Source organism: Leptinotarsa decemlineata, unplaced genomic scaffold, assembly GCF_025532065.1.
Source record: "Leptinotarsa decemlineata unplaced genomic scaffold, Ldec_3_MD MMD2_P_RNA_scaffold_6, whole genome shotgun sequence".
Taxonomy (NCBI): Eukaryota; Metazoa; Arthropoda; class Insecta; order Coleoptera; family Chrysomelidae; genus Leptinotarsa; species Leptinotarsa decemlineata.
Genome location: NW_027412533.1, coordinates 5,652,268 through 5,674,413, shown reverse-complemented (window position 1 = coordinate 5,674,413; position 22,146 = coordinate 5,652,268). Strand labels below are relative to the sequence as shown.

Sequence of the window (22,146 nt, the reverse complement as noted above, 5' to 3'; positions counted from 1 at the left end):
TCCAAAAGTGGATGCCACTCATATTGAATGATCGACAAAAAATATCACATTCTTCTTTGCTTTTGCACAAATAAATTGATCTTTGTTTGGATCGGATCGTCACGTGTGATGAAAAATGAATCCTATACGATATCAGGAGATGTTCAGGAGAGTGGTTGGACATCGATGAGCCACCCAAGCACTTCCCAAAGGCGAAAACTAACCAAAAAAGGCCATAGTTACTGTATGGTGGTTAACGACTGATGTAACCACTACAGCAGAGTCTTTTTCTGAGGAAATCGACGAGATGTATGCAGCAGCCGGCACTGGTCAACAGCAGTGGACCGATACTGCTTCAAGACAACGAACGTCCCCACGATTTAAATCACCGTCCCCAGACCTTTCGTCAACTTTCTCACCAGTAAAACCTTCGCCAATCAGAACCAGTCAAAAACAGCCTTCGCCGGCTTCATCTAATCCCGAAAACTCAATGTAATGCTAACGGAATTAACTTAATTGTGTTACGTTGGCAAAATTGGATTCAAATGACGCTTATTTCGGAGATATAACGAAGTAGACTCATGAGAACGGATAAAACTTTTGAAAGAACCTATAGTATTACTTATTTTCCTCTCAAGGCTACTTACGACCTACGGAAGGGCATTTGTGAAGTAGAATACTCCTGATTTGAAGCTGAACTGGGTACTAAATTAAAATTGAGGCGATGGTTATGAATCCCCTTTTTTATATGTGTGATTGATGACTTGTGTACTTTATGGTAATTCATGATCACTCAAATGAAATGAATAAAAACACTTTTGTCTAAATACCACTGGTAGATTTTATTTACACGACCGGTTTCGTGTTCGACCCCATTATCAAGTATTGAACTGAAATCTGAAATTTTGAAATATCGGTTTTATTAGAATTTTCAGGTATGCTGCAAGGACAGGTATTTGAGAGACAGGTAGTTGGGCGAATCAGGATGCCAACTTAAAATTCCACCCTGAAAATTCTCGGGGTTGTTAAACTCATAAATTCAAGAGAGGAGATCTACATAAATCGAGTTGCTCGTTTAGGGGTATATGTTTCTGATTTTTAATTGATTTGTTAATTTCCATGGCCTCCAACAATTTTTTTCCCTTTATTACATATATGTAGGAGTTTGAAGTTATCTTCATTTATCTTGTGGTTTGATTCTTGAAGATGTTCGTACTTCGCAGAATTTTTGTCCAAACAGACGTGTTCATGCAGTCTTATGTCAAAATTTCTACCGGTTTGGCCTGTATATACTGCAGAGCATTCGCCACACTCTATTCTATATAAACCTGATTTTTTCATTCTATCCCGTTTGAGTTTTGCATTAAACAGGGTTCTACCTAAATTATTATTACTTGTGAAAGCTGTTGATATTTTGTATTTAGTATTGTATTTAGAAATAATTTTGAATATTTTCTGAAAGTTTACCTGAGTAATTGATGCTACTGTACCTGACTATAATGTGTTCTCGGCAGTTTGGGTATAATTTACTCATAAGTGTTTTGTGAGTTTCATCTGATATTATCTTTTATATTAGGGAAATTGGTACCTGATTGTTCACTGCAATTTGTTTAAATATTTTTATTTCAGCTTGTAAATTATTTTCCGGTAGAGGGATTGCGAAAACTCTGTGCATCATTGATCTTAAACGCGGATAACTTATGTGAGAGCGGACTGAAAGAGTCAAAGGGAATTGTACAGTCTGTGAACGTGTTTTTCCGGTAGATATAGTATTGAAAACCATTATTAACTCTTGAAATATTGAGTTGTTGAGCTTCTTGTTTTGTTAGATTTCTACTGTGAACTTGATTTTGTTATGCAGACTATTGAGAAAAATTAAAAGTTGATTAATTTGTCTATTTGAACCATCAAAACCAACCAGTACGTCAACATTTCTGAACCAAAACACAATATGTTTCTATGAAAGGGGTTATTAAGAATACGGGTGTTTTCTAGTGTGTCCATGAAAATATCTGCCAGAAAGGAACTTAATGGTGAGCCCATAGGAAGACCTGAGTTATGCAGGTAAAAATTATTATTATATTTGAAGAAATTTTGTTTCAGACATTTAAAAAATTGACGAAGAAATGTAAAACATAAATTGAATTGACGATAGTTTTATCTCGAAGTCTAACGACAGCCAATCGTTGCTGAGACACCAGTCTGGATTTTGTTTTCTTCAATCATGATACCTGCCGTGCAGGCCCATGTTCTTATATACATTAATTCAAAGTGTGAAAGTTCAATTATTCTGTCGACGACAGCTTCGATACAATAACTATCCATTTCATTATAGTCCATACATTGATCTGATAATGTCTCTCACTTCGTTTATCATAACAGGAGTAAGAAAGAAGTTTACCAAAAAATTCGCTAAAAGCTTAAGTATATGAATAAAACTAGGTGATTTTTTCGATTGAGTTACGTTATCAAAATTATTTATGATTCAAAGAATGCATAGTCATAACAGTTCCATCAAAGATACTCACTCGTCTGCTCCAGCCAGCCCATCCTTCTTATTGAGCAGCTGGTCCAGAGCCTCTGGATGAGTGTCCATCATGTGCAGGTACACTTCATCCAGCAGATCTGCAGATATGGTGAACATCGCTCTATATTGTTCTATAAGGGTGCGAGTTACGTTGATTATATCTATCCGATCTTCTGGTTTGTCAGCGCTCTCTTTTGCCCCTGGTTTTATGCAGTGTAAAATATTTGGGGCAAAGACAGTCGCCAAGTTTTTAGCGTCCATTTTGTTTCCAGAGAGAGCTTCACCTGAAAGTAATAGAATGTATGGGGTGACTATTGATTTTGCTGATAAGAAGGTATACACTTTTTCATGGTTTGTTATGTGTATGAATCCAGGAATTAACCAACTCGAAATATACACGAAAATGAAAAGCTTAAAAAGTATCTGAACAGATTATGACTGTAGCAAAGCTGATATCGGTTGAATTGGAATTGGAGAAAAGGTTGATTTGAATGAACAGTGATGACAAATGATGTTGACTATTTCAATGAAATAAAAATTTTGTCAAAGATTTCATTCAATTTCATACATTTATTCTGTTTTCTCCAAATAAAACATTGAAAACAGAATTAAATTATGACTAACCTGATTCATCGTTACTATCTTCTGCATTCTTCGCTACGACGGACAAAAAGCTGAGGAGAGCATGCAGTGTATCTCTATTGGCAGGAGGAAGAAGTTGAACTAAATGTTGGAGGGCCTCAAATTGCAGTCTTCTGTTACGTATCCCTATTGAAAATAACGAACATTATTCAGCAATATTTATATTAAATATGGTGAGTAAACTTATCGAATTTCAGCAATGAAGTTAAAACTATCTTTTTTTTTGGAATTCTAATACTTTTTCCAAAAAGTTCCAAAGAAAATTCATCAAGCTCAGTTACTGAAGAAAGTCAAATCGTCATATTGGGTCACTAACACATATGCTGAAAAGTCCCGGGCTTAAGAAAGAAGACTCGTTTTTTGTTCAGAATTGGCTTTATTTATCATCGTAATCTCCATCAAGAGCCATACAATCACTCCAACATCGCTCTAACATTTCAATATCACTTTTGTAGAACGATTTATCTTCTGCCTCAAAATAAGCCTCGAATTTTTTTTAAGGACAAAACACAATCCTTAAGGCGCTCCTGAAGCGGTACCTGGGCGAAAGTAGTGATTCACATTGGATTTGAATCCCTGAAGATTGAGTCCATTTGGAAAAATGTTCTCAGGAAGTTTCTTCTACATAAACGCCGTTCTCCAAATAAAAGAGTTCTCAAACAGTAAAGTTAGAGGTGTACTGAGTTGAACCTCATAACGATGAACAGCCACAGTCCGTCGCGTATATCTGATATATACTGCTCTTGGCGGAATCAAATGTGCCACGTCACTTGAACACTTTCCGTGAAAGTATCTATAGAACAGAGATAAATCTCCAACCTTTCTTCAATGTTCTTCAGGGTATGTTTGGAGGCGAAGCACCATACATAAGAACAATACTCCAAAGAAGGTCTGATCTAAGCTTTATGAAGCATCAAAAGTTGCTGAGGTGTGTATAGTTTTCTGGTTCGGAACAGTGTTTCAAGCTTTTGAGAAGCAGCCTCTCCAATTCCAGCGACATGACGATGCTAAGACATATTGGTGTCCATTTCAACTCCTAACAAACTTATCGAAGCAGAAGGCGTAATTGTCTGACCTGACATTATCATATCAGGTTCGGATACATTTATCTTCTTGGACAAAACCAATGCCTGGGTTTTGGTGGCATTGGATTGAATCTGGTTATTTTCACCCCAATTCGAAATTACTTCTAGATCCTCATTAAGATATACCACCTTCTGCTGCTGGTGAAGATATGCTTCCGTAGCCGATGTCCCGGGATCCAAATATAATGACGAGATAAGTGTACTGTCGTCAGCACAGCAATATATTTGATTCTTGGTTTTTTCCAATAAGTCGTTGATATACAATAAAAAGAGGGTTGGAGACAATGTGGACCCCTGGTGAACACCAGCGTTGATGGTGAAAGTATTCGAGAGATATCCATGGGCAGCCACTTGCAGGGAACGTTCATTCAGAAAGCTGAAGAGGCATACGCAAAATTGATTCGACAAGCCATAGCGTCGAAGTTTGGCCAGCAAATCCTCATGCCACACACGGTCAAAAGCCTCAGAAATATCAAACGCAACAGCTCTTGATTCTCCATGTTTCTCGATTGCGTTATTTCAAATATAGGTGACATACGATAGAATGTCGCCTGTTGATCTTTGTTTCCGAAAGTTATATTGATGATCGCTCAAAATGTTGAAGCCTTCCAAATATTTGGGAATATGCTGGTTTACGGCTTTCTCCATGATTTTTGATATCACTGAAAGCGAAGTGACTGGTCTATAGTCATTTGGAAAAGTTTTCTTGCCCTTTTTGAGAATAGGCTGAACACGAGCAATCTTCCAACAAGAAGGGAAAACAACTTTCTTGTAAGATAGGTTGAAAAGTCTGCAAAATAAACTCCCAAACTTATGAGAGGAATATCATGAAATTTCAACAGCTTTCTTTTTGAGATAAGTATTGACTGAAAAAGCGGTGAATGCAATAAAACTGGCGCCATCTATGTATTAGGCCCGAGACTTTTCAGCCTATGTAGTATTAGATAAATAAAAGTGATCTACTTACTTTGTGTTTGGACGAACGCTTGATAAAGGTCTCTGCAAAGAAGGGGGTCGGGTAGATCCCTGAGGTACTCCTTCAGTAAAGTAGCTACGTCATGTGGACATTGGTCATCTTCTAACACGGTTTCTTTTCCACAATCAAAGTCTTCTCGAAGCTTAAATAAAACAATAAGTTGATGGATGTAGTTGTAACTACGTGGTAGGAAATCATCATTACGTTACTGCAGTTTAGTCCTATAAGGATATTTTCAAACTAATAATAATAATTATAGTAGTTTGGAAATGGATGAACAGCAGTAACGTTGATTACAAATGAAAGTGGTAACAAAACTATTCCGGAATTTAGATACATATTATAGTTTTCAAAAATTTGTAAACAGGGTGCAATATGTCATTTATTTTTGGAGTTATAATACTTATACCGTTACGTTGGTTAGAATTGTTATGTCGTTTTCGAGTGAGTTTCAATTTTGAGTCATTGGATATGAAAACGATTGAAGTTGTTTGACTTTGCTGTTTCTTAGCAGAGATAAGTTGGGAGAATATTTATTTACAAATATTGTATACTGCCTCATTGTGAACGTACCACCGTTTCTAAGACAAAAAAGTTGTCATATAAGTGGATACCAAAACAGCCTATTCCAAAACAAAGTATTTGTAGAATTCAATTGATGAAATTCGACAATAAAAATCAAATAAAACTGATTCATTGCAGAAAACAAACAAAAAAAATATTGATCCAACATAAATCTCCATCTTCATATATAGAAAACAATGATCATAACTAACTTGCGTCATTCATAATGACAATCTTAATCTATTCAATCACACCTAAATATGTTATTATCCCGTAGTTTTTCAAAGTTTTGCAAGCTTCCAATTCGTTGAGTCTAAACACATTTTATTCATGGTCTGGACGAAATTCAATCATGTCGTGTGTCTTTGGAATAAATTATTTTTCACAATGTTCTTACTAATTCTTAACGTTCCAAAAGAGTCATTGGAGAACTGTCACCGATAATAAGGTTCATTTCGTTCGAACGTTTTTGTTGATTCACGTCAATGAATAAGGAAATTTGTTCATCCCGCTTATTAGATAATGAACGTTTGAGTAATTGATTACTTCTCAACGCTTAATAATCTACCCTTGACAATTCCTCCGGGAATTCATCCCTTCGAACCAAATACGTGGCATTATTATTTGGATGCGAGAGATTTGGTGATCCAACTTATATCATCATTGTTTTTATTAGGAAAGGGATTGAAAAAGTTTTGCCAACGTTTCGGACTTCATTTGAATCCATCTTCAGAGCTGAAGCACATCAATAATTGCGTCTGTCGTTATACGAGTTCTATGTTGACAGTCCCTAATTTTCGTTTGTTTCTAAAGCTATATTTTCTGTGATATATTTCTATGACTTTTTAAATTGAACAGTTCACCCTGAAAAGTTACTGCGGAATATGACACAATGAAGAATTGAATCAGTCAGTAAATTGTCGAATAAATAAATTTTACCTATAAATAATCGTTGAAGAAAAGTAAATTCACGTACAAATGTTTATTTTGGATGGTTTACGTTGCTGAAAGAAATTGGAAATTTGTATAATTCTTTTTATGAACGTTTTTACAGGTTGAGAATGATAAATGATTACTTTCTTAAGGTTCAATCACCTAGAAAAAATTTATGGATAAAAATTACATAGATTATGTCTCTCTCTCTCTATGTTAATGGCTTTTGATTTCGTTGAGGCGCATTGTGGAATTTTAGATTTCATTCCCTGTCATACATGAAAATTTCAGCTAGCAAAGAACTCACTGTTTTCCCATGAGCTGCAAGAATAAAAACACGTCATTGAATTGAACTAGTCTTGAGCCAAAATATAAGCTGATCCAAAATTCCGTCTTCCACTTCTGAATTAATTTTATTTATGTAAAAAACAATCAACCAGTTCAATTGTTCCAATTGGCGGAATACTAGGATATAGATTTTGGTTAAAAAATGATGATAATGTAGCGTTATCAGAAAGATCCGTTCTCAATATCAACCACTGATTGGAATTTATCATTAACAATAAATTGCGGTTAGAAAATACTTTAGGTTTGAATCAACTTCATGACCATTCATGTCTTTTTTTATTAACATACCTGCCGAATTCTCTTCTTCGACGTGCTGACTCTGAATATGCCTAACGTGTGCAATCCGTGCTGTTCCAAATGCCTGAAACACTCCGTGAGGATATTGGGAACGGCCGCCTCTTCTTCTAGAGCCGCAGCCACTGGAAGATCGGCGGTAGAGCCGCTGCATGACAGCTTATCTAGGAGGCCGGGCACGCTGCCCACCATCCTGTTGTGTAGCAGGTTTTCGCAGGAGCCCTTCTGAAAATTGAAATCGGTCATGTGAATGAGTCGCTTCCGATTGGTTCAGTGAATTCGAAATAACACTCCAGTGGAAAAGGTGAAACGGAATCGGGAATCTGAGGAAAATAAATTATTCTCTCTATCGAATGTGTAGGCAGGAGAGAAAATAATTTCTGGTGGCATTTTACGATGTGACATTGTGGAAAGTCTGAAAATGAACTATTTCACAAAATCAACTAGGTTTAATGAAAAAAATTGTCTGGGAAAAAACACTGGCTTTCTACTACTCTATGAGATATTTCACAAGATACGAACAAATCAATAAAATACTTCAATGAATATCCTTCACAATGATGCCTAGTTGAATTGAAGGGGTTATATTTTTTAGGAGTGATTAATTTTTGGGAAAGAAAGTTTTTGGTTTTCTACTACTCCATCTTGATACAAAAAAAAAGTAGGATGAGGGAGTCTTCCAAAGAAAGGAAGGAAGTAACTCTATACATGGATGTGTAGATCATGCAAAGAAGTAACTTTCAGACACAAACTGAAAGAAAGTCCTCCTGAAACAGCTACTTTCATATAAACATTGAATTATACGAAAGAAAAAATTATTTCGAAACAAATACTTTTATATGAACACTGAATTATACAGAAGATACTTTTCTCTACTCAGTTTGTACTTCAAATATTCGTTGTGGAATAAAAATCAGATATCATTCACATTCCTTTCTTTGGAAGACTCCCTCATCCTTGTTTTTTTTGTATCAAGATGGAGTAGTAGAAAGCTGAAGACTTTCTTTCCCAAAGATGCCTAGTTCTTGCACAGTTTTTTCAGGTGCCAACTGCTTTCAGTGCCTACAACTACTTTCAATCGCATGAAGTGCAAATTGAATAGGTGAAAGTGATTTTCAATGTTCGTATATTCGAAAGTAGTTCCAGGTGGATTTTCCCTTTTAGTTTCCATCTGAAAAAATTTCTGACCATGATCTGCACACCGTGTAAAATATTGATTTCGAGGGAAAGAAATGTTTTGGCTTTTTACTTCTCCATCTTCATACAAAAAATGTATAATTCAATGTTCATATAGAAATAGTTGTTTCGAAAGTACTTTTTGTGAAATTCAATATTCATATGAAAGTAGTTGTTTCGGGAGGCCTTTTCCTCATCTGAAAGTAACTTCTATGCATAATCTACACATTTTTGTGAAAATTTCATTTCGAAATTGATTGCTTTATTCCTTCCTTCGAAAGATCCTCACATTTTTTGTACAAAGATGGAAAAGTATGAAGTCATAACCTTTCTTTCCCAAAAACTAATCTCATCAATTGAACTTTTTGATTTTGCTCGAAAATTTCCCACTCTCTGTATGAGGATGAAAAACGTAGAAAGTAATAAAGTTTCATTTCAAGAACTAGTTCTTTCTCTAGGTTGAAAAACATCGTATAAATAATGCAAAGATTCGAATAAAAAAATAACTGAAATAACTAGTTTTGAGGATGAAAACTCACCTGATATTATAGAATCCTTAATGAAAATAATGGAAAAATCATGAATATCAAAAAGATAATATTTCAGAATATTTCAAATCGTTCAAAGATAGCTAAATCGCGGGAAACATGGTACGAGATTTTGTTGTATTTTTGATAGTGCAAACAATAAAATTTCAAAATTTTGTCACTCAAATTATGGAATGAAGGTGACCTTACAGGCGACCTACATATTGCGCCTCAGAAAGTTCATTCAAGTGATAAGCAAAGAGTAACTCAAGTTCGACCTTTTCGATAACTAGGTTTATGCAGAATTATCAATATCAAGAAAAATCTGGCTCAAATGACAAAATTATAAAGTGACATTCTGAAACTCAATGATGGAACCACTAGCTGGTTATACAACAGAAACTGAAGCATTATCGTTGATACTCAAGAGACTTTGCATCCTCTAACCTCTAACCAAAAGCCTCTGAATATACTATACCCAAACGTTGCATTAGGTTTCTTTTTATAGGTGACGCTAGTTGTTCACTGATTGTGAATAACTATAAATCAGTTTATTCTTGTACAAGAATATTGAAACTATTTTATCGAAAACTTGATACCCGAACTGCTCGAGATAATTGCTAAGTCTTCCAAAAGGACTAAAAAAATTCTTCTTATGAGAATGTTTCATTTTCATTCATTCAAAAATCAATATGTATCTAGTTTTTGTTGAATGGGTTTCACTGTGTCTAGTGACTATTTCACTCGCCCAAATAACTTGTCGATATTTCACTGGCTGTGGAATTCTAGAGTTTTACCGCTAACCAAGTTAGCTAACCAAGTTATTGTTGAGAATGAAAATGCATTTTGGGAGCGGTGCATCAAAAATAAAGTGAATTCTGATGCTTATTACTATATGATGTTGTTGAACGATTTCAGTACAATATTTCTCAATGAATTCAAAACGAACCAGAGCGCTGCCAGTCCTCAGAGTGGTAGACCTACAGTAATGGTGGAGACTGACCCATCACAAACCGTGCCTGGGAGGGCGGAAGAACTGGGTCAGCACCCGTGCAGTTTTTGATGGTTTGAAACGTATTGGAGAACTCAAAAATCTCGAAAAGTGAGTCCCCTACGATTTGAACGATGGACAGAAATTGTCACCTTTCTGCTCTGCTCTTCTTTGCTTCTGCGCTATCAAAACGATCCTTTTCGGATCGGATCGTCAACAACAACAACAACAGACGATCAGGACAGTCGAAATCGAGAAAATGCACCAAACATTGCATCAGTAGCAGCCGACACTGGTCAACAGAAGAGGTCAGATCCTGCTCCACCCACCTCACCCACCATACTCCCCAAATCTTTTGCCAACCGACTACTATCTTCTCAAGCACTTACATAACTTTCTCATCGGTAGAAAATCCGCCAATCAGGTGCAGGCAAAAACGACATTCGTCGACTTCATCGAGCACAAAATATTTATGCTGACGAAGTCAATTCACTAGCGTTACGAAGTGCACTGATTCAAATGGCGCTTATTTCGATCAAACTGAATGAGTATTCACTGAGATATTACAGTTTCAGGTAGACTCATAATAACGGTCAAAACTTTTGAAACAACTCAATGAAACAGAATCCTCTTCCAACTGAATCGCTCGGTATATACCTATAAAAGGCCATATTTTCTGAAAGCATTCCACTTTTGAAATTTCCATATGTGAAACAATATATTAAGAATTCAAAGAAAACTTATACAGTATGTCCAAAATTAGGATGGCTAAAATGCAAATGAAAAATAAAAAGTCATTTGAATCAGAAGAAAGTTGTATCTTCAAATGTCTTTTCGAAATTCAGAAAATTTCGATTGGTTCCAGAGACATTCGAAAAATACCGAAATTTGCCAATTTTGTTTCATTTTCTTCTGGCGTTATTCAGGAAGATATTTGGAAACCAAAAAAAAACACTTTTCAAATGGCGTTGACAGAATTTTTAATCATAGGTTTCGTCTCCGAGAAACCATCATCAATTTTATTATCTACAACAATTGAAAGGATTATACTCAATTACGAATCGTCCTCTAACAAACTTCAAAATAGCCACCATGGTCCTCTTCATCTTGGAGACAGTGAATGTGATAAATAAATTGGAATAATTCCATACATATTCAGTATTTTGAATTTTTTGACAGTGGTGCTTTAAAGTTTCTTTCGCAATCCAACCTCATATGGGGGTATTTTACTCTTATAATTGTTCAAAATAATTTACCGGCCAATGCCTTCTCATTGGAATATTTCAATCAAACTTCAGATTAATATATTTCTTTTTATATTATCATTGTCACTGATGAGAAAAGTTAAATCTACTACGTTCGAAGGTTAGTTTACTCTTGCGATTTTTCATATTTTGCTAAGGGGTACCAATCGAAATATTTTGATCAAACTCCATAATTTATTCTCCCTTGATACTTTACCATTACCATAATACTCTACCAAGTTACCCTCCAAAAGAAGAAGTTTTGAATTTTTCCATTGGTGGAAATAATACCAAGTCGACAGAAGTTTGATCAAAAAATTTCATTAGGGAGGCATTAGTCGGCAAAATATGGAAAACAAACAAGGGTTACTAAAGACAGAAATTCAAAGTTTGATCAAAACATTTCGATGCGAATGCCTTGGTCAAAAGAATAAGCTACCCCCATAAAAGGATAGATTGCATGTTTGTTTTGTGGCATCAGTATTCAGTAAAATGTATGTACTTTTTTAATATAAACGTGTTATTGGTATTGTAATGTGTTATTTGGGCGATCCTTTTCTGGTCACCAAATTATCCAAATGATACACCAGGATATCCATGCATTTTGGGTTTTACTAACGAACAAGAACATATAACATATTTTACTGAATAATATCATATCACGAAAATTAGGAGGTCAATATGACAAAAACAATCATTTTTCGATTTTCTCTGTCCTATTTCAAAGTACCTCCCATCTCTTCCCAGGCGATCCACAGCCAAATTGCAAAACTGCTGTTTTTAATTTGTGGTGTGTCTTTCACGTCACCGTTACTAAGTTGCATCACTTCATTGACGTCAAAGTTGGCTTAGTTAGCGTAACCTACTTGATCCAGATTTTTTTTTGTATTGACACATGAGGCACGGGCATATGTCCTAACAAAATATTTTTTAAGCTTTGGCAGAAATGCGGAGACGTTTCGGAATGTTTAATAATCCGAGAAATTCATAATATTTTTAGTGAAATTTTGTTGAAACGGTCTCGGTAAACATTTGTAGGAAAAAACTGTTTTCCGATACGCAAAATGTAATGGAATGTAATGAAAGTGTGGCAAACAATTGTAAACATATCTACAACAATTGTGAAAATAAACGACCACTCATTATACAGAGTGATTCCACAGAAACAATAATATTTATATAGTTTGTGTATCAACATACCAGTAAATACAAACATATTTTTTTATAAATAAACAAAAAACGGTACTTGTGATGCACTGTTTGGAACCTTTGTTGTAGTAATGAATATTACTATTGTAGTTGTAGTAATGAATATGTTATAAAAACACCAAACCGTTATTTCAACACCTCGATTAAATTTCCTCTTGAAGATGATCACTTGGTGATCGAAACACGTATCTATTCACTGAAACCACAAATGTGCGGCTGGCTCCTGCTGGTGGCTCCGTGCATTTGTAGTTCTTCCTTTTGGTAACCAAGTGTTGCCCATCCTTACACTTGGCTCCACCATACTGATGATGGGACAAAAGCCCGAAACACGTGTCTATGGTTTGCCACCTTCATGACTGCTATGTCTATCAATTAACTTCTGTATTTATATCAAGACACTCAATAACTTTCTTATTTGTATCATTTCCTGGACCCGGATGTCACGCAGGTAGCTATAGCTGCATCCGTGGTGATTTCAATAGTTTTCTTGTAAACACGAGATCTATTAACTGAAACCACAAATGTGCGGCTGGCTCCTGCTGATGGATATATATATATATATATATATATATATATATATATATATATATATATATATATATATATATATATTTATATATATATATATATATATATATTCACACATTCACATATTCACATATGTTCACACATACACACACATGTTGACACGTACATAGAAATAGATCGTGTATGATTATTTATATTTCCTATTTGTCAACAACAAATCATTTCAAATCAAATTTTCAATTCATCTCTTGAACAAGTACCTACATAGGTTTTATTTCATTTTATCAGGAACTTTGTGATGAAAATGGTATTCAATTTTTTTGTTTTTCTATAATTTTGTTTGTTTCGTCTGTTTGTCATATTTTTACTTTTGATGTCATATAATTTTTCAAATCAATTTTCTCATCGTTTTCAATTATTCACAATAACATTTTATATAAAAATAACAAAAAATATTATTTTTTTCGCAATCTCTGGATAATTCAAACTGGTGCTTTTTCATAATATATAATTTTTTTCTGGCTAATTTTAAATTTTTTCAAATAGGTTTTTCTCACACGCCTCAGCCGAAATTAGAATTGGGTTAATGAAAATTTTTCCAGAAAATTTAGGCAATAGAAGTTTTTTTTTATCATATGATTTATTTGATGTTTCCATCTTCAATTACGATTAATGAAAAATCCCAGGGATTTCATTACATTTTTTTCTGATATTTTTATTTCAAGTATCTTTAGCAAGCATTATATTATTTATAAAAGAAGTAAATGGAAGATATTTTGTTCTATAGTTAGTGAGTATGAATGAGCTCATTGAAACTCACAAAAAGAGTTATTTTCATTTTCACTATAAAATTTTACTATGTTTATTTACTGATTTTTGCTATACAATAGCATCCTCAAACAAGAAATATTGCTTGAACAAAGTTTTGCACTATTGTACAGCGAAATACGTGTCGCGTTTTTGGTAATATGCTTTGATGAAAATCAAAATTATTCTTATCAGTAAGTTTTTATAAATCACATTCTGTAATTGTGGTGTCGAGGGTTTTGGGGTCCATTCTAACTCCACAAACATCCAATTATATTTCTATTTTTGCTCAATCTGTATGATTATTGAAATGTATCAAAAATATATTTTGTGGCGTCGTGCAGGCCGGTAAAGCCATAAATAATATTTTTGAAGGAGACTTGACTCTGCAGAAAATGTTTCGAAGATGTTCAGAGATTTATATCTGCGAAAAGTGAAACTAGGCAAAACTTGTCCAAAATATTTTTTCCATTCATCAGCAGACATGTTTTGCCAAACTTTGCTTTTGATATCTAAGTAAAAATAACTGTTTCAGCGATAAAGTTTAGATTGAAAATAGATAGGTTCTTGCAAATGTTTTATCTTGGCCGGGAATATGTTTTTTTCTGCTATTTGGAAAGCGCCTGACTTGTCTATTTCTTCGATGTCTTCGAAAAACACGACAGCATCATTGGCTCATTTCGTTCCTCCCAATCTTCTCATGACACTAATTCCAACAATCAAGTTCTTTATATTAGTATGTAGGTTCAGCTCATGTCCATAGTATGCCTGGTTTGTCTCCTCTGATCCAGAGCCTACATTCGCAAGAAACATGACGAGCTGTCTCTGTCTCTTTGTTACATTGCCTTCAGGTAGAGTTTCTGTTATACAGTTCTATTTTCTTCAGGTATCCTCTCAGTGGACAGTGCCCAATGAGTAGACCTGTAGTTGATATGAGCGGATACCCGCTTTGTTGAGCAGTTCTTCATTTCTCATCCCAGACGGACCCTTTTCAATGGTTTATTCTGATAACTTTTTCTCAGTCACAGCCAGTCGTTACTGAGACTGCAAGATATAACTCTCATTCTCTCAGTCGCAGTAACAGACGAAAATTTGGTTCTTCAGGCTCCATTCAACCACGACCCACTAGCCCAGATTTGGGTCTCTCTGATAGTGACTCCGACCTTGAGAGTCTATGTTTTCATAAAACGCAATACTTCTCTTTACTCAAGGAAAAATATTAAAGAAGTTTCTGATTTTAATATCTGTTTTTTCGTTAACCAACTGTCGCTTTTCTACGAACGACAACCCTCGAAAGTCGAAACTTGTGGTATGCTAAGGATTAACGAGATCTAACTTTCCAACGTGCGGACTAGGGCAACAACAACAATCATATTCTATTCTTCGAATTTTCTGAATAAAGAAGGTACACTTATGATATACACTGTACGAATAGTTTTCGAAGTATAACGTTCTATAAGTCACCCACTAAATTAATTTTATTATGCATTCGCCGATGGAAAGCGTCAACAAAATTTCCCCGAAAGAATCCGCAAAAATGACCTTCGATATTTTATTTTCGTCTATAAACTCCGCCAACAATTCGCAGCACATGATCTTCTATTATTCGCGTGGAATACCGCGAATTTTTTACACCTGAGAACACAACAAAACTTTCCGCGCCAGACGCCAGGACAGTAAGGGGTGTACAAAAATAAATGTAGTTACGCGTTTGCCTCTTTGGAGCCAACTCTGTAACCTGCGTGATACGATAAAATATGAGCTATATTTCATAAATTCCCATTTATTTCAAAATAACGCTTTTTAAACGGCAATACATGTTTCACTCTACAATAGCTTCATCAGGCGTGAACAGTCGAAGAGTTTGTCCAAATTTGCATAGGAAAGAATTGCTTCTAGTTCAACAACAGTTTCTACAAGCACTCCGGTGGTATGACAATGGAAAACCTGTTGTTTTTCTTGATGGTTATTCTCATCTTGAGCAGATTTGAAATGGAAATGAGAGAGTTAGATTACTTTCCACGAACTTGGATCCGATACGTGGATGCTGTATCTGCCATTTACGACACAAGTAAGAGTGAGTGGAGTATTTTGTGTCTTGTGTCAATAACAGATCTAGAAATATGAAATTCGCTTATGAAATGGAAAATAACGAAAAGCTATCATTCCTGGATATACTAGTTATAGAACGCAAATAAGGGTTTAGGGTACGATACGTATAGGAAGAATACTAGCACTTCCAGATATTTCCCAGCCATCTCTTACCATTGTCCTCAATAAAAAAATGGCAGGGATACATGTTCCTGTTGATAGGTTAGTGACCTTCCTGATGGTCAAAAAATATTACGACATCGCGAGAGAAATTATCTAGAAAGTAACCGAAAGTAAAGAAGTTGGGAAAAATTTGTTTAAATTTTCGTAAAATTGAACATTGAAATGGCTTCCACTTCAAAAGTATGGGACAATTTGAAAGACAGTATGACTAAACAAATAATTTAGCATTTACGAAATAATATGTGAGAATTGCGAAAAAAGGTACATTGGTCAAACTTAGCGGACTCTATTTATGTACTACATATTCAATTTCAAAGACTGAAAAAGATAATTGAACAACGATAAAGGCCCATTCCAAACAAATACCTATGCGAGTGAATTTCAAGCTGAAATTTACGTTATTGAATTGTGTGCGGATAGATTGGAAGTATCCAACCTCATACACAAATTAATAAAAACATTCTCGGGCAGTCAAGCGGCGTTGGAAGGTCTTGGCTCCTACCGAGCAACGTCTAAATTGGTAGCTAATTGCCAAAAACGACTCTCTTCGATAGAAGGACTTAACAGATTGTCTCTGGTCTGGACTCCTGGCCATACTGGCCTGGCAGGCAAGGAGGCTGCTGACTCCCTTGCATCGGGCCAGAACCTGTCATTGGCATCACTTTAGGCTTTGCCAAACAAAGATTTTCAACACCTGGATGGCAAGAAGATTTATGGACTTCTGACAAAATCCTCCAAAATCGGCTCACTCCAACGCATTTATTCACCCTCCGAAGCTTGATACCAAACAGTTGTTGGACTACAGTAGGGATGAACTTCGATATCTAACAGGCCTTTTCACAGGTCACTGTCATTTAAATCATCATATGCAGAGACTCGGACTATCGGACGACAGTGTGTGTCTCTGTTCGAAAAATGATGAAACAGCAGAGCACATACTTTGTGTCTGGGAACCGAATCAAGTTTTTAGAGTTCGGCAGAGCCGTACTCTTACCATTTGACCTGAAAGATCACTCACCATACAAACTAATCGGCTTCGTTAAGAAGATGGGTTCATTTGGTCGAGTGTGAATAGGTGTGAGCCACAATAAACCTTTGCGGGTTGCTGTGAATGGTCGAATAGACCCACTTACTTTGGACCTAACCTAACCCATTCCAAACGATTCATTGCCTACTATCGTTATAATTACAAAAAGAAACCAGGGGAATGAAGATATGATTATTTAATGAGATATAGAGTATGATACAATAAACTAACTGATTTGATAACACCCAATCGATATTCCGTACTACCTAATGTAATAGTTTGACCGGATGTTTAGAAAATGCTCTAACTGAGTTGTAAGATTAACTTTCAGTCATTTGCTGATGGTGTTGACTTTCTGAGCGAAACTTGAATAGAGAGAAAGAACTTTTGAACTGATACAGAAAAGTGTCTTTATCAATTTCATTTCATGCCAGAGGGTTCAGTTCTACATATCAGCTGTAGTTCCAATCAACCTGTAGTGGAGCATCTCCACAATATTTCCACAACATTTGTTTGAAACTCAAAAAATTATCTATTCACTACATTTTCATAGAGCTGGATCTGGCCATACGAGTAATTCAACCAGAACTATTTCCAACATCCAGTCCTCCAATCTCGCGGAATCGCAATACATTAATCGAATTCTCTTTTCGACTGAATCGTGAGTGGCAAACAGGTGAATATTTCGAATAGACATACTCCTAAATTAAGCCATCCAGTTATGACTCCACGTCTCTAATTTCGTCGAGAACGTACCGACATAATAATTGAATCGAGTTCGTTCGTAGAACATTCTGCGGCTGGAATGGAGAAAATTCAGGAAACTTCAAAGGTCACGATGTCACCAGTGACTAATAGAACATTTTGTCGATTACTGAAGGAAAGAAAAATGTTCGAGGTTGTAGTCGCTTTGATATGGAAAGCTAGAGCTGCTTACATGAATAATTCACAATTGTATTTATTACAGATGACAGCAGAAACATATTCATTTCCAAATCAATCTGTTTTATCGGAAATAATCATTCATACAATTGAGTTGTGTAATTGAATATCTTCTATAATATATCACAAATAACAAATGATAAACTTAGTAGAAATTAGACGAAAGTTATTTTCACCACTATATATTCAATATGAATTTCTACAAAATATATAGGTCATCAACCGAAAAAGTTAGTTTTGTAATTGTCCGCTGTTATATTGTAGTATAGTTTGATTCACCAGTCCAACTGATGAAGCCAGCGTATATCGAAACGCGTCTCAAATGAAATCTTCTGTATGAAAATTGTATAATCATGAATAGGTTTTTTCTATTGATTTTGAAGAACATCATTACTGAAAACAAGGACAAGAAAGGAGAAAAAATCGAACAAAAATGTGTGCAACTTCACAACTTTTCAACCACTCTGAGTAACTAAAATCATGAAATATTATCAGAACTCTCAAACGAATAAACGAACTTTGATATCTTTTGTATACAGGGCGTTCCAACGAAAACTTGCCCCCCCCCCTGTAAATCAGAAACGGACGTGTATTCGAAAATTTCAAAGAACACGTCCATTTTTATTTCTAGGGGGACTGATTCTGATATGAAAATCATACCCGAAACTTCACCCTTCTGCGGTCAGCAACTACTCCCCACCCTATTGTTTTCAATGGCATGGGGGGGTCGGGCGATACATCATTTGAAAGGTCTTTTGTTCCTCTATTAAATCTGTAATTTTTTTCGAAATTGGTTCATTAGCTGTCGCTCATTTTATTGAGGAAATCAACAAATGTAATATCAGTGGCAACACAATCAACGGTTAAAGTGTTCAAAATGACCTCCATTTAATTAGTAGAAAATGTTTCAAAATGGACGACAGTGTTAGTTTTTTCTGCACTGTTAGTTTATGTTGAATCTAGTTGTCGCAGAACAAAAAGTAGATCGTTAGCCAATGTCACTTCTTTACGCATTATTATTTAGTTATCCTTGTTCACAGTGGTTTATTCTACTGAAGAAAGAATAGAAATTGTTGCAACCTATAATCGAAATAATGAGTGTTCTAAAGCTGCTGCAAGAATTTATAATTCGAATCATCCAGACCACAACGTGATCCATCAAAACGTTAAACAGTTGATAGATAAGTTTCGAACTTCAGGTTCTGTTCACAACAGAAAACATGAAGTATCCCGTCCTGTCAGAAATGAAGGAGTTGAAGTTGCAGTTTTAGGACATGTACAAATGGATAATCGACAATCTATCAGACAAGTAGCTAGAGAGTTTGGTGTATCAGATACTACAGATACAGATATCAGATACTAGTATCGGATACTGGTGTATCACATACTAGTAATCATGGCCTGCTTACAAAATACCGAATGGGAATATCATTCTGAAGGGACAAATGAATGTTCATAAGTCAGAAACTTGACTAGTTAGGTATACGCATCATATACATAGAAAAAAAGCAAATTTCAAAGGCTTTCTGACTTTATGATAATACACAAGGTATTTCATTCGAAATAATCAAATTTCAGTCACTTTTTCTAGCACTCTGTATCGAAGTAACGGAGATTACGCTAAGTGTAGGAAGCCCCCAAGTATCGCCCAACTCCAAACCAAATTTCGATACCATAGTATTCCTCAACTCAAAGATATCAGCATGATTTCCGAAGAGAAAAAATTGAAATTGATTCATATTTCGAAAACGGTAACATCTGTTTAAAATCTGTTTTTTTTGTTAACCAGCTGTCGCACCTCTATGAACGACAACCCTCAGAAGTCGAAACTTGTGCGAGCTAAGGATTAACGAGGTCTTACCTTTTAACGTTCAATTCCTAAAACGGGTTGGACGATAGCAAGTGAAGATCGATCGTTCAGACTAGGGCTTGAACCATCGACCAACACGGCAGTCAATTCGAGTGAGTGAACAAAGCACCCACGCCGAACCACTTGGCTACCGACTCAACCCAGAAAGAAAGAACACAGAAAGATATAAAGAAATATCAAGGAAAGTTGTCGGATAATTCTTGTAGATTTCAGAACTGATATTATACACAGGGTGTTTCGTTTGAAAAATCAAAGTTTTTACTACTTTCTAATGCAAGTGGCAACACCGAATCGTAGAAAATATTTTACTTGGGTGTTTGGTTCACCAGAAATATCTGATACGCCATCCACCTTGAATCAGCCTGTATATCGAAAATCAGTGGACCAGAGATTGTCTCTTGTGCCACCGCGTATTCCATTGTTCTGATTGATTTCATTGAATCTCCAGCTATGACTCCATATTATCTGTTTTCAGGTAGCAGGCATCTATGCAATTTCACGAAATCCAATTTTTTCTAGACATTTCGATAGTTTCTCATGATAGACAGAATCGAATACTTTGGCTAGGTCGACTAAAATGCATAAGGAAGGTCTAGTTTTATCTGAATTTTTGTAGATTTGTATTCTTCCATATGTCATTGCATCTTCCGTCGATTGATCATTTTCTTATGATCCATTACGCTTCAGCTTCCTTTATTGGTGTACATAAAAGAGACTGCCTCTAGAATTGTTGACGTTTGTACTGTTTAAAATGGCTTCTATTTATAAAATTGATAGCGTTTTCGGATAGGTAAGCACCTTGACAGCATTTTCTAAGCAAAAAACACCTCTCCGCTTCATTTACTTTACTGATGAACTAATCGCCCACTGTACTTTTAGTCACCTTGACCGTGTTCAAATTATTTTATGTTGGAACTCTTGGCCAAAAGTTATTGCAACCACGCGAAATTTCAGAGCACAAGTAATAGCCTATTTCAATTTCATTATTGAACGATGACAAGCAAGGATATGCCAGGGTGTTGATATAATTATGTGTTCTAATTTCTAGTTTTCGTTCAAATGCAGGGAAGTAAGTTCTAACTGTGTTGATGGAAGCGTCCATGGAATAGATATATATATATATATATATATATATATATATATATATATATATATATTCAAAAAGAGCATGATTGACAGAGGTAATTGAATTTATAACAGTAATTTTCTCCATTAATTTCACAAATTTGAATGAAACAAACTATACAAAGAACAGATAATTTTTCAAATTATGAACTTATAATTCGATAAACTTTTCAGACCTCACAATTACAAAAATCAACAACAAACATGATTTTGCAATTCACAACAAATCAACCCATACAGAAACAACTATTAGAAATCATTTCAATCACTCTCATCAACAGATAAAAAAAATTGCAGTAAACAACAACTTCAACCCGAACATGGTTTATCACATACTTGACAAAAAATTTCAAATAGACCAATAACCTTTCAGTGGGTGACTCAGTGGGTGAAAATCAACATTCAAATGATGTGACTGTATATTCAGGAGTTCCTCAGGGTAGTCACTGTGGGCCGTTGCTTTTCAACCTGTTAGTGAGTAATATTGTGGAATAAGTATTAGGATCTATATGTTTACTTTTTGCTGATGATCTCCAAATTTACCTGAGAATGATTTGAATTTGCCACAAAAAGACATAAACCAAATAGATTGATGTCAAGCCAATGGAACAACCAACAAAATATCTCCAGTTGAAAAACCCTTCTCTAATCCAATGCAAATCTAGTGTTTACAAAAATTGTTTCTATTTTCAGTAATATTCATATTGGTTCCAATGGAAATTAACGAAAATATTTACGTGTTTATATCTATTGGAACTGGTCAATTTTTGGCTCAATTTCCAGCTACGAGGATGATGAACTCTTCCCAATGTAAAGTGAGAACGAAGCAATCAAGATGACGTTATGAATGGACCCCATGAAAATCTAAGAATAGAGATCCACCAATCTTGTGAAGTTCAAAGTCATTAACGAATCAGAATTGGTGTTGAATATTACTGTAGGTCATCAAGATCTCTGTAATTTGTTGAATAGGTTGGTTAAGCATTGTACTGTATTTCAATTAAAGGAAGTATTATAAATCGTATATGAAATATGATATTTATCGAAAACAAGATATATCAAAATCCTTTGATACTTT

The 22,146-nt window shown here is 35.2% G+C and overlaps 1 protein-coding gene across 1 annotated transcript in view; it reads right to left on the bottom strand.

Moving 5' to 3' along the window:
- The window catches only part of RhoGAP102A (Rho GTPase activating protein at 102A), a 71,771-nt gene that overhangs the window by 3,765 nt on the left and 45,860 nt on the right, over positions 1 to 22,146 (bottom strand). Inside the window, exons 5-8 of the mRNA XM_023174345.2 lie at positions 7,343 to 7,573; positions 5,201 to 5,351; positions 3,131 to 3,274; positions 2,508 to 2,790 (exon numbers count right to left, since the gene is read on the bottom strand). Of these exons, the coding sequence (XP_023030113.2) occupies positions 2,508 to 2,790; positions 3,131 to 3,274; positions 5,201 to 5,351; positions 7,343 to 7,573 (809 nt within the window). The remainder of the gene's footprint in view (positions 1 to 2,507; positions 2,791 to 3,130; positions 3,275 to 5,200; positions 5,352 to 7,342; positions 7,574 to 22,146) is intronic.